Source organism: Miscanthus floridulus, chromosome 16, assembly GCF_019320115.1.
Source record: "Miscanthus floridulus cultivar M001 chromosome 16, ASM1932011v1, whole genome shotgun sequence".
NCBI lineage: Eukaryota > Viridiplantae > Streptophyta > Magnoliopsida > Poales > Poaceae > Miscanthus > Miscanthus floridulus.
Window position 1 is genome coordinate 96,708,867 of NC_089595.1, and position 16,273 is coordinate 96,725,139.

At 43.7% G+C, this 16,273-nt stretch overlaps 2 protein-coding genes across 9 annotated transcripts; one reads left to right on the plus strand and one right to left on the minus strand.

The window, feature by feature from the left end:
* Positions 1–2,479: 2,479 nt before the first annotated feature.
* On the minus strand, positions 2,480–6,432 carry LOC136513988 (uncharacterized). 8 transcript variants are annotated; one of them, XR_010773488.1, is made up of 8 exons: positions 6,182–6,432; positions 5,803–5,839; positions 5,339–5,648; positions 5,010–5,223; positions 4,823–4,924; positions 3,821–4,036; positions 3,347–3,652; positions 2,480–2,829 (listed from the first exon to the last, which is right to left on the minus strand). XR_010773488.1 is itself a non-coding variant. In XM_066507968.1 (7 exons), the coding sequence occupies exons 4-7, from the start codon at positions 4,887–4,889 to the stop codon at positions 2,794–2,796; spliced, it is 387 nt and encodes a 128-aa protein (XP_066364065.1). In that variant the 5' UTR covers positions 4,890–4,924; positions 5,010–5,223; positions 5,339–5,697; positions 5,803–6,432; the 3' UTR covers positions 2,480–2,793. The 8 variants fall into 8 exon arrangements, 1 of the variants encoding a protein (XP_066364065.1); XR_010773485.1 differs by having other exon boundaries at positions 5,339–5,697; XR_010773484.1 differs by having other exon boundaries at positions 5,803–6,432.
* Positions 6,433–10,506: 4,074 nt separating this feature from the next.
* On the plus strand, positions 10,507–14,978 carry LOC136512680 (cytochrome P450 98A1-like). Its single transcript, XM_066506655.1, has 3 exons — positions 10,507–11,089; positions 13,086–13,480; positions 14,100–14,978. The coding sequence occupies exons 1-3, from the start codon at positions 10,594–10,596 to the stop codon at positions 14,745–14,747; spliced, it is 1,539 nt and encodes a 512-aa protein (XP_066362752.1). The 5' UTR covers positions 10,507–10,593; the 3' UTR covers positions 14,748–14,978.
* Positions 14,979–16,273: the final 1,295 nt, after the last annotated feature.

Consider the following 16,273-nt stretch of genomic DNA (forward strand, 5'->3'; position numbering starts at 1 on the left):
GCTTCGGTCACTTCCTGCAGCTGCACCTCGAGCTGTTCCTCGGGCTCCTCGGGTATGACGACTGGGCTCTCGGTTTGTGATCCTGTATGATGCATGTGCGTAAGTGTTTATGCAAAAAGTGCATCGGATGAAATGAACACAATGGATATGCTTGAATGCAAGGTAGTCAACATCATCCAAGAACATATACTATAAGCACATGTCATCTACTGCATTCTCTTCTACTACTAATATGCTAAGTGAACACATCTCATTAAATGCTTCAAAGATACATCAAAGCTTCACTAATCTCTTAAACATACACAAAGCAACATATGATTAACCCTAGTTAATAATAGGTTTGAATAACAACATCTATTTTTATAGCTTAGAAAAATCTTAGAAAATTACCATAGCACAGTACTATCCTAAGTAGTCTACCATCAGATTTTTATGGCATTTGAATAAGTGGAATAGCCTACACAAAAATGACAAGCTTGGACCTAAATATGAGCATGAAAATATTTTGTATTGTGAAAAGTGTCAAACAACAGATTTAGTATTTTTCCTATGATCTTCATAGCATACAATCACTGTACAAAAATTATCACATGCATGTTTTATACAATTTTTGCTCTCTAGCAAAAATAACAAAAATCAGCCATTAAAGGCACTTGAACTACACCTCATACTTTTTCTACAGGACATGCATGGCATATATTTTTCCTAGGAAGTACATTACACAAGAAGAATAACACACCTGGAAGCATATTTTTCTGATACTTATAGGATTTACTAACCATTTTATAAGATATCAGCAATATGAAGAATTAATTAAAGCTCTACAGAAAAATATCTCAAAAATGACATGCAATATTTTTATCATGTAGATCTGGTGACAAGGAACACAACAAAATTTGTTTCAACAAATTTGGAGCAAATTTGAGCAAGTTATAAATTTCCAAAGCATTTAACAGAATTTTGAAAAAGCATTTCTTAAATTCATTTTAAAACCAGCCGACAAAATTGCTGGGTGCACCCGGTGCTGTACACCCAGAGGGGCTGCCACGCAGGACCCGTGGTCAAGCCGGAGCCGAGGCAGGGCCGCCGTTGACCGGCCGGCTCTCACCGACGGCGAGGTCCCCGACAAAACGGAGGGCACCAACGTGCTCCCCATGACAAACCGCATCGGATAGAGGTGAATAGGGAGGGGCGGTTCATGGGAGAGAGGCTCGCCGACGGCAATGGCAGAGCGGCGGCGCGGGTCGTCGCCAGTGGAGTGTCTCCGGCCACGGTATGGCGAAAGGAGGCGCTCGGGAGACTCAACGTCGTAGTGCGGTGCTTGTGCGCGCGAAGGAAAGGCGGGAAGGGAAGCGGAGCGGGGGAGTCCACGGGAGCAGAGCTCACCAGTGAGCTCGGCCGTGCTCCGGCGAGCAATTCCCGAGGAAGGGATGCTTACCACGGCGAAGTAACACGAGCATGGGGTGCGCAGGGTGGAGGCGGAGCTTCTGGCGAGACGGAGTGGTCGACAGCGAGCCGTGGTGGCCGGGCGAGCCAAATCCGGCGAGGGAGCTAGTGGCGGAGCTCGTGGCACGCGCAGGAGCTGCTGCTGCTGCGATCGCTGCTGCTGAGTGAGTGAGGGAGTGGAGTGGAGAGCGCAGCGCTGTCGGGCAGAAGAAGGCGAGCGCTGGAGGGCGAGGCAGGCCGTGGCTGCCGCGCGGCGTGCGTCGCTGGCGCATGGCCGCCACGCGGCGGTCGTGCCCTTACGCGGGTCGGGCGCGGCGCGCGGGAACAGGCGCGGCGCGCGGGAACAGGCGCGGCGCGAAGCAGGCCAGACGCGCAAGCTGGGCTGGGCCGAGGCGAGCGGCGGGCGCGGAGGCAGGCCGAGCCGGCTTCGGCCGTGGGCCGAGAAGCGAGGCGGCGACCCGTGAAAGGATAGAAACATTTTTTTCAATTTTCTATTTTCAAGGAAATTTCAAATAGCAGTTTTCAAATACCATTTTGAGCAAGAAAATGACTTCTTTTAAAAATGGCCCAAAAATAAAAGTTGCTTAGAATTTAATCCTCTACAACTTTGCTTTTATGACCAAAGTCCAATTCTTGCTAGATTTTGAATTATAAAATTAAAGTCAATTTTAACTCAAAACCCTAATTTTGGAGAATTATTTTTAAAGCAAAATTTGGCAATAATTTAAATACAAACTTTGCTCCAAAAATTGTGCTAATTAATTCTAGATGATTTACAATGATAGCCAAACATGTTTTACTAACCTAGCAAGCATAATTAGGGCAAAAACAACTCTAAACAAGTGTATACAACATTCATGTTTCACGAGCATGTTTCATACGTTTCGAAGCATGGTTTTAGTTATCATTTAGATAGTTAGGCATGGATACTTAGGATGCTTGATGATGCACAATATGCATGATTTGCAGTGCCTAAATGCTAGCATAACACCGGGGTGTTACAAACATCATATACGACTCCTTTGCCTGGTGATACCTGAATCCTTCTTGCACAAAGCTGAAGTAAAATCATATATCTGCTACTGACAGACAAGTACTTGTCTGAGATCAAAATGAGGCTACTTGTCTGAGATCAAAATGAGTCACGAGGCAGACGAACAACTCCCAATTATAGATTTGTTTTATTACTATAACCTTTACTTCTAATGGATCCGGCGGCAACCAACCACACCCACTTTTTGCCTTGTAAAGCAAAGTCCCATTTGAGCAAAGCTTTTTCTTCACACATCGGAGGAGCAAGCTGTCCAACATCATAGATCATTACCATCTTTTCATCATTCAGAAACATCACTGAGATGGATATGGTCCGACTTGATAGCTAATCTGCAAAAACCAAAAATTATATAGCCAACAGTATTGAAGACAATGTAATGTAACTGATATGAAAAAAGCAAATTCTGAAAATTAAAGATACGATTCGGTGATCAACTGATCATCATAAAAAATGACAGTGGTGGCGTGGTTTCAAGCTGTGACACCTTGGAGGTTTTCAGTAGTCTCCTTTTATTTGAACTATACCTAAGTGACATGTTCTAAAATCATGACAGCACAAAGGTGGCCATATATATTTTAAACAATAGCAGGGACACATTTTGATTGGAGCAGGCTCATTAAGTAAGCTAAATTGCACAAAGCATCTAACTGGAACAACTATTCTGGATGCTTAAGGAATAATATAGCCATAAGTAATTATTTTTTAAAAAAAACTCCCTCTAAAACAATGTCCTTCCCTCCCCTCTGATCCGGCTCTCCCTCTCTCCATTTCAAAAATTAAGAATGATAAAAATGGAAGCAGTTAGATAAAGTGGCTAATTTAAGATAAGTAATGAGGTGATAGTACCTTCTCTAAAAACCTTGGCTCACAGTTAATTTGATCAGCAACTTCTTCTCAATTCAAAAGACAAAGCCATTGATGACAGTTCCAAACTTTATATAGTTTCTGCTAAAATGACAGTGCAGAACTGCAGATTGTTTTTCCCAACTAACAAGCTAAAGCCATCGATTGAGAAGTACTAAAAAAAACCTGCATAATGAAGCAAGCTGGAGGATATGAGATCGGCAAAGATAGACGGGTGTACCACATCAACTATAGCAATCTCAATCTCTTTGGCAAAATTTTCCCTCATCTTCTCGAACTGGCTGTGGTCTGAACAAAAAGAGTAGAGAAGTCAAATTAGCACTATACACACAATTAATAAATGCAGAATAATACAGAGAATTTGCCAAGAAACCTTCTTCCTGAACTCCCATTCCCTACATGCAGTGCATTATTGGATAAGAGACAATTAATATGAGCAAGGTAGAGCAAGCTGACCTTGGAGGTGCGCAGGTGCTGGGATGGATCTGTCTCTGGAGCAGGTAAGGCAGCGAGGAGGCGTCTGGTATGGTGGCTTTGTAGCAAAGGCGCAGGAACCCAGTGTATCATGGCATTGGGCCCGTCTCCGGAGCAGGCAAGGCAGCGAGGAGCTGATGACGGCGGTGGCACTTGGATCTGAATGTTCTTGAAGTAGCTTGCCTTGCCAAACCCTTCCTAGGGAAGAGCCCGCTTCTTGAGTCATTCATCTACTCAAAATCATAGTTCATGCTAAACTAACTATTCCCTTGTCTGAACTTATGGCATGCTCAGATCGATGGAAAATAGTTCAATCCCAGATGCATCAACTGTATATGCAAGAAACCTATGATCTAGAGAGATTCGACAACTCCCAATGTGCCCACAATAATCTGTATAATATTTATAAAATAATAGATTTACATGGCTAATAACCAAACACCTTCATTTTGAATAATCAGTAAATAGGAGCAAATAAACAGGGTGCAGAGAATGAAACATAAAATCTACACCCAGAATTATTTTACGAAAGTGGAACCGCATATTTTGAAGTATGAATCATGTAAGTTATTATATTGTACCATTAAATCTTGTTGCATCAAGAGAAAGGGAGCATGTCCATCTCATATGTAAGACATCTGCCAGCTTTCCTATTTCAGTGAAGGACTAGCAACATCAATTCATTTCTTACTGTGAGATCCAAACAAATTCATTTCTTACTGTGAGATCCAAACAAGCACAGGCAGGTTCACCTTTTCTCCCAGGAATAGGCTATATAAGTCAACCTATGACAACATCAATTCCGAATAGCTCTCATACTATCTTATGAAATTTGTGGCTCCCCTTAATATGACTATATGAGTCAACCTATTAGCAAAGCTAATAGACAGAATAGGCAAAGTACAGAATCTGAACTGAAACTCCTTACATTTTGTACAGAAAATAAGTATGAGTGGTAAAGTGTAATATGTTTAGTCTGCTTACTTGGCTGAGTTATCAAATAAGCATGCAATTCCCCCAGGACCCATACTGACAGATTATCATCCATCATTGTCACTTATGACAAAAACTCCACCTTTTCCAAGGCTGAAAATAAAGGAAATATAAGTAGGGGTCCGAGTATACTTAGAATGTGATAGGAATCGGTATTAGTGAAAATGTCAATCATCACCCGACTAGGCAAATGGCAAGCGCTGAATAGACTCCGTGAGAGCGGCCACAACAAACATCACCCGACTGGAAATGCCCATGGCATGGCGCTAATCCGTGGCTTCATACACCTAGAAATGCCACTGCCGCAAGAGCTTGAGCCATGAGCTTGCTGGAAACGCAGCTCCTAGGTCCACGCCCCGCACCACCGCACGGCCCACACAAAACCTCAACAACTGCTAAGCATAGAATCGGTACATGCATACAAATAAGGTAGCAAGAAGTTATGAAATAATGCAGCATTACCATTTACAAATTGAATTGTTAGCAAACTGAACTGTTAACCTTTACCTCTGTATATCAATTAGAACCCTTCACAGCAACTTGCTAAAATACAGCAATAGTTGATGGTATGCAACAATGACTAGCATGTAGCTACTGTTAAAGAGCTGGTCAAACTATGTCAGAAGTAGAGAAACCAGGTATGACACCTTCAGTGCAGATGTCCCATTTATATCATAAAGATTTGGCTGCTCATACAGTCATACCCCCTCTCTTTCTAAGTTGGCTTGAATGAAATTGTCAAATAATCTGCTTCAGAAGACCTCTTACTCTCTTAGGCTCCATCAATATTCTCCTTCCAGCTTCAACCTTAGATATACTGTTTGAAATAGTGAAAATAACTTTCACCCAAAATATTTCTACTCACTCTAGAAAAAAAAACATGTGGACAATATAAGATGCTTCAAGCCATGTGAAAACATTACGAGATAGGATTGCAGTACAATATAATCAGATAGTAAAAATAATAATACCTCAAGAAAAAGGAGCAATCCCATCAAGGAGCAAAATCTGAAATATACAATAAATAAATAACATAACAAATGAAATGAATAAAATAGAGGAATTAATCATAGTTTCTCATCTGAATGTACTCCGTAGAAGCTAAACTGAACAGAAGAAACTAAGCTTTAGAATCACTGGATGACCTACACCTACAGAATGATCACACAAGCTCTGCAACAAACTTTGGCAGAGGTTGTCAAAAAAGATTGATCGGTTGCAGTGGTTCTTATCAATGCATTGATTTGTACATTCGGTTAACCGCGGTACTATTCGATGCATGGATGGGATGAGTGGATTCGATTGGTTGGACACACGCCCAAAGGGCCTGGTGGTGGTGGAGGTCGCTACCCGACGGATTCACGGAGTCCGGCGGGCGGGCTACCCAACCCGTCACATCTCGGCGAGCGCGGGGAGCCGATCTGGAGCTCGATCTCACTGCCCCCGCCGCGCTTGAACGAGCTGGCCCGGCGCGTCATGGATCCCCACCGGCCATGCGGGGCTGTGACTGTGAACTGTGAGGCGCTGGTGGTGGTGGAAGGGAGGAGACGGAAGGAAGAGGGATCAGCAGACCTGCTGGGACGCACGCACGCCCACGACGGTGCCCAGATCCATTCTAGCGATCGTTCACTCATTTTTGGGCCAGCGAACGATCCCGGGTCCGCATGCTGGACGTCTACACACGTTCCGTACGGTTTCAAGTGCATCACGTCACTTTTAAAAAACGAACCATTTATTTTAAAATCCTATAACTTCTGAATGGTGTATCCGTTTTTAATTTCGTTTGTATCGTGTGTTCTACGTGACGAGACGAACAAAACTAAATTCCACTTTCATATGTTTCGAAGAATTTTTTCTAACAGCAATTTATGTATATTTACTTATAACATAGAGCTTATAACTTAAAATATATATATATATATATATATATATATATATATATATATATATATATATATATATATATATATATATATATATATATATTACGTTACCTAACTTATATCTATAACTTATATTGATAACTTGGACAGCATAACATTTTACAGAACAAAACTTATCACCATATAACTTATAACATTAACTTATACCGTATAACTTATAACTTATGTCAAAACTTAAAAACACAAAAGTTATAAAACACAATTTTTTTTTTATTTTGCCCCTTTTTTCTCTTTTTAATTTTTATATTAGTCTATCAATTTTTCTTTTATACATGTTACAAACATATCTGCTAATATGTTATGATATTAATTTGTACATCTAAGTTGTATAGAATAACTTATGTAAACAAGTTGTATAAAATAATTTATGTACATAAGTTGTGTTTGATAACTTTTTATAAATAAGTTGTGTTTTATAACTTTTTGTGTTTCTAAGTCTTAGTTATAAGTTATATGGGATAAATTATGTGTTATAAGTTAGTTTGCTACTAGAAAAAAAAATCTTTAAAACATATACAAGTGGGGTCTAGTTTTGTTTGTCTTATCACGTAGAATGCACCGGTGCAGACGGAATCGAAAATAGATACACCGTTCAGGAGTTATAATATTTTAAAATAAATGTTTTGCGTGGCACAACATGGTTGAAATTGAGCACGGGAAAAGAGAACCAGCATACATGCTACTATTCAATTAAGATCAATGCGTAAATTATTCTTTTCTAAAAAAGGAAGGCACCGCCTGTCGAAAAAGTGTTCGCTCGTTTTCCCATGGATGAGCGTTCGCGAATTATCCACGCCGACGACGGTGGCGTCTGGCGATGACTGTGGTGTCGAGGTGGGGTGGTTTGTTTTGGAAAGAAAACCAGAGGGAGAGGAAAAGGGATACGACAGCGTGATATGAGCGGCGATCGTCGTCACCACGGATCGCATGCGTGATATGACTTGCAGACTCGCGGTATCCTCGTAGGAAGAGGTAGACCGACGACGAGAAGATGCAATTGTCGCACCAAAACAATGTCTATTTTTATTTTATTTTTAGTTGTGAGAGATACAGGCCCTGTTTAATTGAGTTGTGGCTTTTGGAAAAGTAGCTGTGGGCTATGGCTTTTAGAAAAGCTGTTGTGGAATATGAGCTGTGGCTTTTGAAAAAGCCCGTTTGATTAACGGCCGTGGCTTTTAGAAAAGCTGGTCTCACTTACAAGAGGGCCACACGTGTCATGCACACAGGTGATGCCCCTCGCTGGAGCTGGCCGTGCTCGCCGGCCGGGGCTGGCTGCGCCTTCCGGGAGGCGCGCCCCGAGGTCGCAAGGTCGCCGGCGAGGGAGTGGTTCGCGTCCGCCGCTCCTATGTTGTTGCTCGCGTTCGGAGGATGTGCCGCGCGCTCATCTGCTGAGGATGCGCCACCGCCGGAGTGGGCTCGCGCGGAGTGGGGAGTGGGGAAGGGTCTCATCGGAGTCGGAAGGGTGCGCCGCCGCCGGCAGCTCTGGCCCTCGCGCCCGCGGCAGAGCTCCAGCCCGCGGCGGCCCTCTGCTGAGCTTGTGCCCGTGGAGAGCCCTCTCCCGCCCCTGAAGAAGCGCCCATAGAGAAGCGGAGGATCTCGTAGGGAACTCGCGAAGGCCATGGAGAAGCCCCGTGGGGAACACGCGGCGGCACCCATGGAGCGCTCGCCCGAGGCCAAGATGCGCGGCGGTGTTTGGGGCGGGCACGGCGGACGGATCTGGGCGGGCACGGCGGCCGGAGTTGGGCCGGAACGGGGTCCGGAGCTGGGCGAGCGGGCGACGGAGATGCTCAAAGACCTTCGCGGATCCGATCGGACGGGAAAAGAAGAAAAGAAAACGAATCGGTATGTTCCTAACGAGTGGCATGTGGCTAATTTTTTACCACAAGAACAGTTGAAAGTAGAGAAAGGTATTTTCAAATTTATAATAGAGTAAAAGTAGCTTTTGGTCTAAAGCAGATGTAGCTTTTCACTCTTGTTTGGGGTTAAAAAGCTCAACTAAACAGGCCGAGTCTTCAGCTCCCTTTTCCAGCCATCGTCGCGTTGACGCAAGTGCCAAAGGGCAAAAGGCCGAAAGGGGCGTTTTCCAGGCCGGCTCCCTCAAATCGAGGGGCAAATCTCTCATGCTCCGGCCTCACATACTAAGACATACTAGTGGGCCGTGGATCCGATCAGGATACAGAATTAGGCCGATAATTCCCAGTCATGGGCTGCTAGGGCATGTAGGCCCATTGGAGAGGCCACAGAACAGCGCAAAGCACCAGCGTGCGGCCGGGCCAAATTGTAGCAGAATAGAACCACCACCTCCTGGACTTGGGCCTCCCTACCTACCCGAATCGCAAACTCTGTACTACGACTCTGCCCTTGTTGACTTCGATCGTCCTTGAATCCAAGCAATCGTGTCGTGCACGTGGGCGAGCGGGGGTCATTTCTTTGTTTCCAGGTGAACGCGAAAAAGACTTCGAGCTGGCTTCACTAACATTGATGAAGCAGCCACCAAACAGTCCAAACTGCAACCGAAACCGCCCGAAGGCCGATCGTCCCACAGGAATCAGGCCCACAGGAACCCAACGACCATGTTTCTCCCTCTCACGGTCTCACCAAACATCGATGAAGCAGCCACCAGCTGACAATGAAGTTCCTCTAACAAAAAAAATCTGACAATGAAGCAGCCAAGAATGGCCATGTGGATATTTCAGACAGAGGGAAGGGGTCGAGATTAAGATTGGTTCAAGACTAAGTTACAAAACAAAAAATTCTATATAAAAAACAGGACTAGTGTTCTCTTGCCTCTTGGGGTCATTGCTACTTGATGTTTCTTCCAAACACAAGTAGTACACAGCTAGCTATACCTTAATTTGGAAATATTTAGTCTGTTCGCTGGTTAGTTTCTGGACTGATAAGCTCGATTGGTGCTGATTTGTTGTGAGAGAAAAACACTGTTGGCTGGTTGATAAGCTCTGGCTGAAATCAACAAGCGAACAGGCTGAATACCAGAGGCAGTAACAACTTTTATGTACGTTTCATTTCTATCTGAGGATCAAAAACAAAAGCAAGTCTTATCTGCTCTCTCTGTGTCCCACAAGTTTCCATCGTTTTGAATGCCGAAGGAGGCCTGAGTTGGATCGCATTCTAAGCCGGCTTATCAGTTACGTTATAATATTTTTCTCTCCTAACAAATTAACCATATAAATAAGCATAAGTGACTCAGAGCCCAGTCATGTGCTCTTGTGTACCAGTGACAAGGCTAGGAAAATACAAGGGATCGGTCAACAATACGATCCACTCCGAAGTTGTCAACAAGCCTTTAAATCAGCAGGAGCACCTGGTATCCACTATCCTCCCTCCTCCAGGGGTTGGTGAACTCTGCCCCTCAAAAAACTGGGCAAAAACAACAGCAAGTGCTTGTGCTTGGATTCCCACAGAGCACACAACTAAGCTCAAAACTAATCACCATTAACTTTGTTTTTACAGTTTCGTCGCAAAAAAAACTTTGTTTTTACAGAAAGACGCCTAGGCATCTTATTCCTGAATTATATTAAGGTAAAATACATTTTTATATCCCGGCATGAAAAATACTCATTTTTAAAACCTAAATTGTTTATATTATTTAAAAAGGAAAAACAGTGAGCTGAAAGAAAGTGGAAAGACGAGGAAAGGGGCAAGTCATTGGGTCCCACTCACCTACCGCCAACCGCCCCCAATCTCCCTCCCTCTCCCTCTTCCTCCCCACTCTTCCCTTCCCGTTCCCGCCGTATAAATTCGCCGAACACCGCGCCACCATTTTCCACCAAACCCCGGCGCCCGCCGAGCAGCCCAGCCATGGACGCCTCCCTCCTCCTCTCCGTCGCGCTCGCGGTGGTGCTGATCCCGCTCTCGCTCGCGCTCCTCAACCGGCTTCGCCTCGGCCGCCTGCCGCCGGGCCCGCGGCCGTGGCCCGTCCTGGGCAACCTGCGCCAGATCAAGCCGATCCGGTGCCGCTGCTTCCAGGAGTGGGCGGAGCGGTACGGGCCCGTCATCTCCGTCTGGTTCGGGTCCGGGCTGACCGTCGTCGTCTCCACCTCGGAGCTCGCCAAGGAGGTGCTCAAGGAGAATGACCAGCAGCTCGCGGACCGGCCACGGAACCGCTCCACCCAGCGGTTCAGCCGCAACGGGCAGGACCTGATCTGGGCCAACTACGGCCCGCACTACATCAAGGTGCGCAAGCTCTGCAACCTCGAGCTCTTCACGCCCAAGAGGCTCGAGGCGCTGCGCCCCATCCGGGAGGACGAGGTCACCGCCATGGTCGAGTCCGTCTACCGCGCCGCCACTGCCCCGGGTGAGTAAGCTGAGATCTCATTTACTGCTCCTCTCTCTTGATCCCGGACAATGTTAGGTATGTGCAATTTGGACAAATTGGGGGTGTTTGGTAAAAAGACGGAGGATTCTTTGGTGCGAAGATTCGTTGGTTGGGCGACCCCGCCCAATTTTGCCGTGCTGTCGGTGTGCTGGTGGATTGGTGACCAGCTGCTGTCTCGTGTTGACTTTAGCTTCAAACGGCGCTGGGATTTACTGTGTATAGTTGCTTTCTGGGCCGCTTAGTGGCAAGTTTGCGCCTATCATTGAGCAAAAATGCTAAACTAGTTTCGTAGGTTTTTGTGTCGATTTTTGTCATAAGATCGCTGGGGAAATGTCACGCACAGTAACAGCCTATCACAGTCCAGTGAAGTAAACGAATAGAAATGCCCCGTGCTGTGAAGGTGGCCACATGGTATGATGTTAAGCACGTTGTTAGTGAGGTACTATATGAGGGGCGAAGCCAGCTCAAAACTGACCCTGGTGCACACTCAATTGAATATAAAATAATGTATACAATTAGGAAATACATGGAAAATTTGATGCAGATATTAGCAAACGTTTGCTTTACCATGGTGCATGTGCACCAGCAAAAGCCAGCGTAGCTTCGCCCCTTATTGCTAATATATTCGCTAAATTAGTGTGCACAATGTCGTCAGCAGTGCTGATAGCTGTTCAGTTGCATTGAGGTGACAAACTTGGGGTTTATTTTATTAGCCATACTTTATGTCAACCAGATCACGAAGGTTGGGATTCCCATGAGTTTTAGTATTCATGGCAACATGGAGCTGTTCTTGTTGATGTAGATGCCATTTGAGTGTTTGGTTGCGTTTCAGCTAATTTGGTGGTTTCCACATTATGCTCTGTTAAAGAACTTTTCAAACAATTAAAAGTCAGAGATTAGAAACATATTATAGCTGTAATGCTGGTAAACAGTCTATCCTGTAACTGAGAATGGCATGCAAATTTAGCGTCTTATTAATTGTATGACAACCATTCTTTGTGGTAATGAGCCCAACTTATTGGTGTGCCAAGCATTCTCTGTTGACATTATACCAGCTTGACCAAAAACCTGCAACCTTAATATGATTTGTCATCGGCTGTATCTCATATAAATCGTCTTACGGATCAACATATGGGAGAGTATAAATGTGGTGACAGCTTGCAAATGTACAAAATTCAGGTGTGCATTAATGCAGAATTATGTAGTTCCCTTGTGCAATCTGAGAGCACTTTATACGACCTGGATTTGGAAGCAGCTTGCCTTGTGGCATTTTGCAAAAAGTGTCACCTGGATTTGTCTGAGATTCTAAAAGAAGGAAACTTGCTGACCATTTTGATAATAGGTTCAAATGTGACTTTGAGCTCAGTCAAATACGGACTAGCTTTTAATCCTTAAGAAGACTGTAATACAATATATTGTTGTTTGGGAGCAATCAGTGAGTGGATCTAAACTGATTGCTGCAGCATTGTCCAAAAAGGGGGAGTTCAGATAGCAAATTGCATGGGAACCGTGTTTCAGGCCAGGGTATTATTCCGAATGGATAATCTGCACTAGTGTTAGGTTTTCTTTTTTCTGGTATTCACGAGAAAATATTAATAGTCATATTCTCCTTCCTTGATATGTTAGTTGCAAAGCAAACAACTCGCTAATGTTTGACTTTATTTAGCACAGTATTGATTGTTCCAGTGGCTAATGTAATTCATTAGGCATCCACTATCTTAATTCTCCTTCATGTTTTGTAACATTAGTTGCAAAACAAATTGCCCACGATAGCATTTTTATATTGTTTAGCAAACATTCATTGTTCCATTAATGTATTTCATGGAACGGTCTACAGAAAGCGAATTACAAAATATTTCTATGGATGACGTTAGTGAAACATTCAGCTACCAAATCAGTTAGAATCCAAAATCAGTCAAGCATTTCATCATAGTGTATAGTTTTAAACTGTTACTTAATCTTATGTTGTATTCAGGTAATGTAGGGAAGCCATTGGTAGTGCGGAACCACCTTTCTATGGTAGCCTTCAACAACATAACAAGGCTGGCATTTGGGAAGCGGTTCATGAATGCAAACGGTGACATTGACGAACAAGGGCGTGAGTTTAAGACTATTGTGAACAACGGGGTCAAGATTGGTGCATCTCTCTCTGTTGCTGAGTTTATTTGGTATTTGAGATGGTTGTGTCCACTTAATGAGGAGCTTTACAAAACTCACAATGAGAGAAGGGACCGCCTGACAATGAAGATCATTGATGAGCACGCTAAATCTCTCAAGGAGAGTGGTGCCAAGCAGCACTTTGTGGATGCACTCTTCACCCTCAAAGAACAGTATGACCTTAGTGAAGACACAGTTATTGGACTTCTATGGGTATGTTGGACCGCTTTTCTCACAGATTACCCATTTGTAGCTGGATGTTCTTTTTACTAGACAGGATCCCAATGCACATATATTTTTTTTCTATAATGCACACATGCTGAAGGGCGGGCCTGGTGCAAGCGGTAGAGTCTTACCGCCTGTGACCAGAAGGTCCCGGGTTCGAGTCGCGGTCTCCTCGCATTGCACAGGCGAGGGTAAGGCTTGCCACTAACACCCTTCCCCAGACCCCGTACAGAACGGGAGCTCTCTGCACTGGGTACGCCCCTTTTAATGCACACATGCTGCATACCCTTGAATACGGTGACTGATTTTTAGAGGTTACTGGATAAAGGTTCAATATCAGTTTGTAGTGTGGGTCAGAGCGAGACATCACTGTCTTAAGGTAGGTGCAAGGTGGTGGGGTTTGGAAACTGTCTATGTTTACTTTGTAGTTGGAAATGTGTGCACTTTATGTTCATTTTACCTACTACCAGCACGAGGAATGTGCAAAGGTTAGGCCAGTTAGCTACTATGCCGCTAGGTGACTGCCATTTGATTTGTAAAACAATCGATCTTGGTAGTTCTTGTTGGTGCTGTGAGAACTAATCTTCCTTGATTTGTTCATGTTCAGGACATGATCACTGCTGGAATGGACACAACAGTCATCTCAGTCGAGTGGGCAATGGCAGAGCTGGTCAGGAACCCCAGGGTGCAGAAGAAGCTGCAAGTGGAGCTCGACCGTGTGGTTGGCCGTGAGCGCATCATGTTAGAGACCGACTTCCAGAACCTCCCCTACCTACAGGCCGTCGTCAAGGAGTCGCTCCGGCTGCACCCACCGACGCCACTCATGCTCCCCCACAAGGCCAGCACGAATGTCAAGATCGGTGGCTACGACATCCCCAAGGGCGCCAACGTGATGGTGAACGTGTGGGCGGTGGCGCGCGATCCCAAGGTCTGGAGCAACCCACTGGAGTACAGGCCGGAGCGCTTCCTGGAGGAGAACATCGACATCAAGGGCAGCGACTTCAGGGTGCTGCCGTTCGGTGCCGGCCGGCGTGTGTGCCCTGGTGCGCAGCTCGGCATCAACCTCGTGGCCTCCATGATCGGGCACCTTCTGCACCACTTCGAGTGGTCCCTGCCGGAAGGCACCAGACCGGAGGACGTCAACATGATGGAGTCCCCCGGGATGGTCACGTTCATGGGCACACCACTGCAAGCTGTCACCAAGCCGCGCCTGGAGAAGGAGGAGCTGTACAATAGGGTCCCCGTTGAGCTGTGAGGTGCCTGCTGCCGCTTTGAATTCACTACTCGATTTGGGCTTTTCTCGCTGCGGCTGCTGCTTTCAGCTAAGATGTTGGATAGAGTTGTTCGCGTTGTAAAATGTGAGGTGCTAGATGCATTTCGAATCTCATAAAATTGCCACATACAGTTCGTCATAGTCTTACACAATGTGTCTTTGTAATTTGTATAACAGTATAACATGGTAGAACAATTCCACTTTGAACTGAAATTCGGGCTGCGTTTATATATACACAATACACACTGTGGTCAGAGCTTATAAATGAAGGAAGCAAAAGGCCCAAAAACAAAATTCTGCATTGTGGGCCTTATTTGGGAGACAATAAAATCCGGTAAAGCCATTATGCCAGGATATGATTTTTCTTCTCGAACCTCAAAACTAGATATTTTATCTCTTGAACTCTTAAAACCACTCAAATTACCTCCATCCCTAATTTGGACTGGTTTTAAATATGGTTTTGTATTTTTTAGTTAAAAATGGGTAAAAACTTGGTAAGGTTTTTAAACGACAGAAAATGTCTCTAAGATTTAAAATTCTAAAGAAGAAAATCTAGAGATACAAAAATATCAAATAAAATATTTAGAGATCAACAAAACATCTTTAGAAACTTAAAAGAATAGGTTTAGCTCTATAAAACCGGAAAATATCCAACACAAATCTAGAAAATTAGCAAAACATTTTATACGATGTGTAAACATGTTTAAACTTTTCACATCGAAAATATGAGATGTGATCAGCATGAATGCAACATATATTAATGTTGAATGCATTCATGCTATACATTTGTGCTAGTTGTTTATTATGTTTTTTATTAAAAAAAAGTTTTCAAAACACGTTTACAAATCAATTAGAATATTTTTATATTTTTCTAGATATTTTTGTATATTTTCCACTTTTCTAAATCTAAACCTATTTTTTAAAGCATCTAGAGATATTTTTATGGGCTATAAATATTTTATTTGAATTTATCTTTTTCCGGTCTATCCCTATAATTTTAAAAGAATAGATATATTTTATGTGGTTGAAAACCATATCAAGTATTTACTGTTTTTAAAGGCCTACTTAGAACACAGGAATTTCATAGGAATAAATTCAATTTCACAGGAAAAAACATAGGAACAAAGTTTTTTTCCGCGTTCCAAACATGCCCTAATAAACAAAAAAGGATAAAACCACGTTCAAATCACTCCAAACAAAGGTAGGGAGGTAATTTGAACCGTTCTGCAAGTTCAAGGGGTATGATGTATAGTTTTAGAGTTTGAGGAGGACAATCATGGAGTTGTATACTACCATATGTAGATCTAAGATGGTAAGGAATATGCTGCTAATTTGAAATGGTTATTATACTTGTAATGAGACCATGTTTGGGCTGAAAATAAATTTCAACAAAAGTGGAGCCATTATGGTCAATTCTAATAGAAATGTTTAGTTGTGAATTGAAAGTGTCCCATCAAATAATTAGGTTTTTGTTTCTAAATGTAGACTACCTATTATGGATTGGTTTC